Below are 8,411 nucleotides of genomic sequence, written 5' to 3'. Positions count from 1 at the left end.
AGGGGGGAAAAGAAAGGGGGGGGGGGGGGGGGGGGGGGGGGGGGGCTGCACACACCAAAACTAGTAGTCCTACTTCTATTCAGTTCTCTGCTCCAAAATAATACAAATATTATGTTCCTAAAATATGTGCCATACACCCCCATCTTGAAAACAAAGTAAACTGTACTCTAGCTGCACTCAAAAAGAATATGGGGAATGTTTTCATTTTTCATCAGACCAAATAATGAGACATGGGCACCTGACATTGTGCTATTGGTACTTTGTACCAGTTTCCAATCACAGATCACAGCATCACAGCTAATCTATTTGTTAAACTAACCGTTCACACCCAGAGGAGTCATAGGCATTACATCATTGCTCTGTCCAAAAGCTACCAGGCATGGTAACACACACAATGATACACAAACTCACTACACAGTGCATTACTGAGAAAACAGCCCACTGTGTTTGTGTGTCTCACACACACACACACACACACACACACATCTGATATTTTAATCTTGTGTTGATGACAGTTCTACCTGCTCTCGCAGAGACTTAAAAAATAGATCCACATGACATCAAGAAATTTGTAGTCAGGCGCAGGATTAAGTTTGTTAACAAAATATTCTGAGGGGAACAGCACTGGGAAAGGCTGCAAAAGACAAATGCTCTTTGTCTTCTTTTAGTTTAGTCTTCATTTCTCTCTCGCCCTCAGTCTCTCCCTCTGTCACATGTCCTCCACTACACAAGTTATGCAAAATGAGGCAGAGCTCATTGCAAACAAACACAACACAAGCAGATGCTTTGTCAAGCCCTGGCTGGTGCTACCCTGATGCAGGCTTCCACTGTGAAACTCTGCCTTGTAATAAACAAGTGCAGATTCTTCAGGGTCGCATTGCAAATTTGCAGCAAGTACATATCACTTAATTTCATTTAATGACATCTTGAAAGTTTTGGATACAGTTAACATCCATGGATAGAGTGGAAGAGATATTTCAAAATGACATTTTATTGGTGATCAACAGAAGTCTCATTCTTTTAGAGTTAAACAGGTTTAAGACAAGTATTTCTTTGTTTGTTTTTAGATTATTTTTGGACATTTTTGCCTTTCTTGAGAGGACAGCTGTAGGTAGACAGGAAAGGTGGGAGAGAAAGAGGGGAAGACAGACAGCAAATGGCTGCAGGTTGGAATCAAAACTTGGGCAGCTGCAAAGGACTAAGCCTATATGTGGTGTACACTCTACCAGGTGAGCGAGAGGTCACTGCAAAGTTGTCCTTTGTTACACCATATGGCTGACACCAGAACCACAGTTTTGGTTCGGATTGCAGGGCTCAACAATAAGGCTTGCCAGATTGCCCTGGCAAGTAAAATACAATGTCAGGCTAGTAACTCTAGCATCTCACTTGCCCAATTGAACAACCAGGTAGCTGGTAAAAAAGAATTAAACATATTGCTTTGTTTCCCAGGAGCTGATGATGGAAGTAGCTAAGGAGAGAGCCATCTCGCCTCCTTCTCACCTCTGTTCACACTTGCACATGAGCAGTACCAATCGGGCGCTGGCGAAATGGAGGCAGACAATTTCAATTATCCTGGAAACAGGAGTTGAGTTGGGTGGCACGAGAGGATGTGGGCAAACTAAATATGAGGCATGAGAATTCACTTGAGTCTTTGTTGTTACTAAGTAACTGCTCAATAAAACAATCAGTATAGGGGCAAGGACAAAAAACAAACAAACAATAACACTGACCCGTGATAGGAACTTTTTTTTCCATTGGCATTTTGAGGGTTTTTTATATCTACTCCGACACTGCTTTGCTTCTCCATGATTCAGCAAATACTTCTATTTTAAGTTCTGCTACCAACACAAGTTCAGTGGATCATGACAAAGCGACCAGAGAGTTGAATACAGCTTCAAACGTAAATGGACTGCACAACACTTGCATAACACTTTTCTAGTCTTCTGACCAAAGCACTTTCACACTACATATCGCATTCACCCATTCACACACATTAACACACTGGTGGCCTAAGGGTACCATACAAGGTGCCACCTGCTACTGAGTAACCATTCACTTGCACTCACACCAATGGCACAGCCATCGGGAGAAATTCGTGGTTCAATATCTTGTCCAAGGCTCCTTCAACATGCAGAACCACCAATCTTCTAATTAATGGATAACCCACTCTACCTGAGCCACAGCAGCCCCACACAGTGTGGGTCAGGTTGTTTTTCTTAAAATGTAACTTACTAAGAAATCCCCTGCTCCAGGCCTTGAGTCTCACAGAGTAACCCCAGGACTTAAGCCTTTGGCTCAAGCTCCAAGACAGGAGGCAGGCAGAAGTATTTGGCAGAAACCTAATGTGTATACATTATGTTTAAAAACAGAATTAGCGTTCGTATTGTCTGCCTTATCAGCAAACCAGTTCACACACAAACATGCAAAGACCTCTGCAGACACTGTTTTCTGTAAACCAGCTTTATTGTTTGAGGCATGAAGAAGAATAACTGACAACATCATCTCTCTGGGAACATTGCAGCTAAGAGCTATTGTCCAACAGAGCTGACGTAAGTTGAGGACTTCAAATAAACAACATTATAACTGACTTCCTGGAAAGAAGAGCTTACTGATTGAATAAACTCAACTAAATGTACAACCAAGGCAAGTTCTAGTAGCTCCATTCACAAAGTGGGAGCCGTGGTTGACAGCTAGCCATCCTGACTGCAAACGGTGTAGGGGAGCTGTTCCTCCCAGGAGCCCACAGGGTGGAGGATGCATTTCCTGTTCTGGCCTCTCTGAAGGGCAGTGGTGGGAATAATAATCGATAGGAGCTGTAATTCAATCCCTGACCTCCCCAGTGGTGCCTGGGCTGCAGAGGACACGCCATTTAGATCCATCACAGCAGTCTGGGTATGCAGCACAAGTCTGCAACCTGCACAGCTCCTCACTTGCAAACGCTCCCTTGAGATTCAGCTATTTCATAATTCCTCATAATATTCATCAGGTCACAAACTGTGTACATTTGGACTAAGGTTTCAAACCCTTTTACACACACATTGATTGGCAAGATTTTTCCTGGCTCCTTTTCCTGTAGCTGTGTGACTGTGAATAATCAAAAACATTTTTTATAAACTATTCCTTGCACAAACAACAGACACCAAACCCAATGACAGAGCCTTTCTCCTCTGCTCAAGCTGAGAATGAACAAATTCATTTCTCAGATTTGCCTAGCAAATCAAGAGAGGCAACTCATTTTAACAAAGAGTCATTCTTAGGTCAGAAGTGCATCGTCTCTGTGGAATGACAGAGCAGAACACCGGGCAAATCTGAATTAAAACTCCTCTTAATACAGGTACAAAAAGGTCAGCTCATTACTCATAGCACTTCTTCAAATGAGCAGACTTCAAGTTGTTCACTATGGAGGAGGAACATTTATTGGGAAAGCTGGTTGGAGAAAGAACACTAACAATGATTCACACAGCATTCGTCTTCCCAGCTATGACACCATATTCCCACTAAGTGCCGAGTCTGCACAGAGCTGCACCATTATGGGGTTTGTTTCACTACAGTTGGCTAATAACTATTTAAGAAATCCGATGAATAAGTCTGTCCAGGCTGTCTGGATACACACCCTATGGACTGTTCAGACTTTCAATACAAAAGTACAACCCACCAGTGCACACTCATGTTCAGTCACATGCTCCAAACACTCCCAAATCACAAACAGGAAGCCTGCTGCACCCATTAACCAAATACTGTCCCAATCAAACCCTTCCCAAAAACTCAGCTGTGCGTCCTGCAACTGGGTGATGTCACTGTGTGCATAGAAAGACAAATTACAGAAAGAAAAGCGGAGCACCACCTTAAAAGCCAACTCAGGCTATGCCAGTTCTGCAACAAGGGAGTGGCACTTAGCTCTGATTTAAACACAGGGCAAATTATCCTGAGGTATGAATACACCAGAATACCATCTCGCTCTCCTTACCTGAACTACTGTAGTAATCACAGCACTTCTTTTTATTACATAACTCACCATCGTGACCCCTGCCACCACGAGCATGATGAAAAAAGGAGAATTTTCTAACATGATGGATGTGTCCTAGTTGGAAAGAAAGAAAGGAAAGATTTGAAACCAGTTTGCCCAATCCAGTCTGTGGAGATGTCATCTCACTGTCTGTCAAGCTAAATCATTTTCACAGCTCACCAAGGCTCCAAACCAAAGTAAGGACATATAATAGTCAGCCTATCATTGTTATTGTGGGTTAGTGTAGCTAGCTGTCTCCTGTAATCCTCTTCTTAGAGGCCAGGTGAGTGGAGCAGAAGGTAGAGCTCAGTTATGCTTAGCCATGAGCATAAAGGGAGCAAGCGTGCTCTGACAGGTAGCACTGCAAAAAAAAGCCATACTGAGAGACTGACGGCAAGTCATCACCCCACTGCTGATGCAAACTGGCTGGCCTGCACACACACATAATTTGTATGTGTACACACACCTTCTAAACCTTTAACTACTGTATCCAAAGACACAATAGTAGACCTACTTCAGAGGATTAAAATTGTCAGCACAACTCATACTTAACAGCCAACTCTCAAACCTTTGTTCCAAACGCCATAGCAGGCAGGACCTCAGTGTCAACTGACATCCATTTGAATTCTATTTTATTTGTTTGTTTCCTATTTAATACAGCTTACAAGGTACATTACAAAAACATAAACTGCATCACAGCTTTGCTCCGATGGCTTCTCATAATGTTTTGTGTATATATATATATATATATATATATAATCTGCTTATTATATGGAAAAAATGTTAAAAACAAACTGGAACTGGCCAAAGGTTCCTTAATGTTGAGCTAAAGCTGCACTCATTTATTTCGTTGGCCACTTGTGACAGACAAACCACATAACAAGCTGGCAAACAAACAGCGGTGACTTCATCGTCATAGAGACTTGTTAACATGTTAGCAAACAATTGCATATTTACAGTACACATTACACATCCGGCAGGCAGAACAAAACTTGAGCATTCATTTTGAGTTTCTAGCCACCTGACAGACTCCTGTAAATCCACAGTCATTTTCATTTAAGTTGTTACTTTTATGGCTGCTCACTAACTTTGTCTGCCGTTTGGTGCTGAGCAGGTGGCGTAAAGTCAGTTTAGCAGAGCTTGTTTGCTGAAAACGTCCACCTGCTGCTGGCAACTGGGTTAATGAGAGCAGTGACACAGTTATACAGTAAAATTGAGGGTTGTGAAACCAAAAACAATGCTCTCAAAGAGGCTAAAAGCCGTTTCGAGCTACAGAGTGTGCTTATAAATCTTTGTGGGTTCATTACTGCAGGCAATGCTTTTCACATTACTAGAAATCATTGGTTACAATTGAAAACACAGATGAGTGTGTGTGCTGTAATTTAATTATTTGGGGGACAAAACGTATTCATCAATTGGGGGAAAAAAAAAATTGTAAACAGTCTGCTGTGGTAATCCATTAGACTAAGAACAAAAATGTAACAGGCTATAATCTAGCCTTAACTCTGCTTCCTCCAGTCAGTGTAGTGTGTCAGTACCTTCACACATCTGACGGAGCACCAGCTGCCGCTCACTTCTGTCTGGTTGCTACTGTTGAAATACTGCTGTGATGTCACAATTTGGGAAGGGGGTTGGTTAACTAGGCTGAAAAACATCATGAAAATGACGCTTGTCAGCGCAAGCCACTCCACTGAATGATCGGACACAAACAGACGTTGGTGACAAAAGCATCACTCTGCACTATAAGGGAAGTTTATGTTACAGATATGCTAAAGTTCTGTCTAAAAAAAGTACTAATAATCTAATGTAGATTAACTACCTCTCAGATGTTCATTATGTTGTGTTGTTAGTATTATAAGACTGGGGCAGGAATGTACGCGAATTACAACTTCTTTTTCCTCGCGCTTTGACAAGCTGATATTGACTCTTTTTATTAGATTAGATTCTGAATCCACTGAGACTGCATTATAGTCAGTGTCCATTGCCCTGCGTATCATGGTACAGACGCAACTTTGTCATATTCACAGTTAAGCTTTGGTAGTGCACTGAGGCCGCCAGTTAGCACAACAAAAAATAAAGGCGATTACCCAACCCTAGCATATATACGTTATACTGTATCTATGAAGTGTTTGTATGTGCATGTTTGTGTGTACGTATAAAAGGGGTGAAAATGGGTTTGGGAGTAAAGCCAACCTTGGATTACATGTTAACAAAGCTTAACAAACACTAAACTAAAAACGCAGAAAAACAGCACCTTTAAATTGCCCTTGTTAATTAGCAAAGATGAGCACAAAACCAGAACTGCTCCATCAACAGCTAAGTCAGTTGTACCTTTAAGGCGGGTTCGGTTCCTGCGGGCAGGCCTGGAGAGGCCGATCCCCGGGTCTACCTGTATCATCGGATCAACCGGACCCTCCTCAATGGTCTGTCCCATGGATAGCAAGCCCAGTCGCCTCATACGAAGCAGCCGTGGACCAGTCTCCCTGGACAGGGCTCCGCCATGTTCAACTGGCCCCTCCCCTGAGATGGCAGCTGGAACCAAGCTCTTCAGAAACTCCATGGTCAACAAGACTTTCTCCGTCTTTCACTCTGATGTGTAGTCCAGTAGCCTGCTCCATACCATTCTCCCATACAACTACCTGTCTGCTTTATCTACCCCATTTACAGACAAGCAAGACAACAGTGCAGTCCCCGTCTCCAGCTGCTACCTACATGCAGCAGCTTCACATTCACCCACTGCCAAGGCCTGTATGTGGGCCCTGAGATCTGCCCTCACAGACCTGAAGAGACACTACCTGTCAGACTCTCCAAAGTTGTCTGTCACGTTGGCTAGCTACAGTAAACGGCTTCTCTTTACTAGTTAGTTCAGATAGAGTGAGAAACTTCTTACGCTGCAACATTACCTGTCTGCTCACAGTGAACAGAGAAAGCAAACAGACATGGCACTTTTCATGGGACGTGATGTAATTGTGAGTGGGCAGGGCTATGTTTGAGTGCCAAGCACTATCTGGGGTGGGACTAGAACATGTTCCACAGGAGATAACACAAGCCTGGGCCACCGGCCAATCACAACAGAGACGACACAAGCCACACCCTGCTGGCCTGTGTTGCTCACCAGTGAAAGAGACCAAGAGAGGAGGAAGTGGATTGACAGACACTGTAAGAAGTAGGGCTTCACCGGCCCGCCTGCATTTACTGATAGCCCTTATCATCATCAGAACTGTGTTACTTGTTAGCATTCATAGACAAACACAAATGCTTGTTTGCCTTCTTGCTAACTTACTCAAATAACAAAAGGGCCCATCCCCTTGCTTTTACTTCTGCTCGGCTGCGCTTAGCTATTATGAAGAGAAGCAGAATGAGCAAAGTGATGGGGTCTGTGAAACGGGGTGATGACAGACTGCTGCGCTCTGCTTGGCTGCACAGCTTGTACCTGCAGCAAACTCAAACCCTTCCAAATATCCCTCGCTGAGGAGCGAGAAGGACTATACTGTGCTGACTCTCATAAAAGCTCAGTGCCTAAAGAAATCATCAATTTGCTGTTCTTTGAGACTGAGTGCAAAAATTAATTGGCCATCCAAGCACTAACATATAGCCAGCCTTCAATAGCAATATAAAGCTTTAACACTCCACAAAAATTAAAGATGACTGTAGCACCAGTGTGCAGCAAACTGTTAAAACACCTTTAAATTAAGCCTTTTCTGCTGAGTCATCATTAAATATGCACCAAAATAACACAATTGGGCAATACAGAATGGCAGAGTACTTATTTTATCTTGCTCTATGAAGACTCCATTAAGCATTTTGATATTAATATTGAATTAAGTGACTCTGTGTAATGTAGAGGCGCTGGAAGTGCTATGGAACCTAAAGGGAATCAAAACTCAGCTTTGTAGCTTTTAAGGCTCCTTTATCTCTTTCTTTATTTTGGTTCTGTGGCCATACACAGACCCTATGCTTCAGTCTCCGTAGGTCTCACCAACCCTCTCACACACAACACCAGCCATTTGTTTGCTGCAGGACAAGGGTGTATGTTACCTGTCTTGCACAAAACAGCACAGAGCAGAAGTAAACAAGAGACTGATCAACAAAGTTAAGCCTAGAGCAAGTTTAAAAGTAATACTTTTCCCCAAAGGGTGGAGGACTACATCAGATGTAAACTCAAAATAAATGGACTTACATTTGGCCATTTTAGACCATGAGCTGCCAATAGTTTCATGGCGGTAATTCTATTGGTTGGATTTTTTTCCCCTTATCAACCAAATGACAGGTTTCAAGGTTCTGTATACAACATTCATAGTATTAATATAGTAGTATCTGGCCCCTGCCCTCTGAGCAGATAATGACGTCACGCAACCTGCATGTGTTGCGATTTAAGCATCTCTGTGGCACATGCATGTCAGTG

The 8,411-nt window shown here is 42.9% G+C and overlaps 1 protein-coding gene across 11 annotated transcripts in view; it reads right to left on the bottom strand.

Moving 5' to 3' along the window:
* fryl (furry homolog, like) overlaps positions 1 to 8,411 on the bottom strand; it is an 86,320-nt gene that overhangs the window by 67,827 nt on the left and 10,082 nt on the right. For 5 of the 11 annotated variants that reach the window (XM_050056043.1, XM_050056044.1, XM_050056045.1 and 2 more), the window contains exons 1-2: positions 6,338 to 6,934; positions 4,016 to 4,081 (exon numbers count right to left, since the gene is read on the bottom strand). The exons of 4 other annotated variants lie outside the window; for them this stretch is intronic. In XM_050056043.1, the coding sequence (XP_049912000.1) occupies positions 4,016 to 4,081; positions 6,338 to 6,566 (295 nt within the window). In that variant the 5' untranslated portion in view covers positions 6,567 to 6,934. Of the gene's footprint in view, positions 1 to 4,015; positions 4,082 to 6,337; positions 6,936 to 8,411 lie in introns of those variants that run through there. 2 more of the 11 variants (XM_050056046.1, XM_050056048.1) reach the window with 2 other exon arrangements.

This window comes from Epinephelus moara, chromosome 10, assembly GCF_006386435.1.
Source record: "Epinephelus moara isolate mb chromosome 10, YSFRI_EMoa_1.0, whole genome shotgun sequence".
In the NCBI taxonomy this organism is placed as follows: domain Eukaryota; kingdom Metazoa; phylum Chordata; class Actinopteri; order Perciformes; family Serranidae; genus Epinephelus; species Epinephelus moara.
Note: the sequence above shows the minus strand (reverse complement) of the source record. Positions and strands in the feature narration are given on the sequence as shown.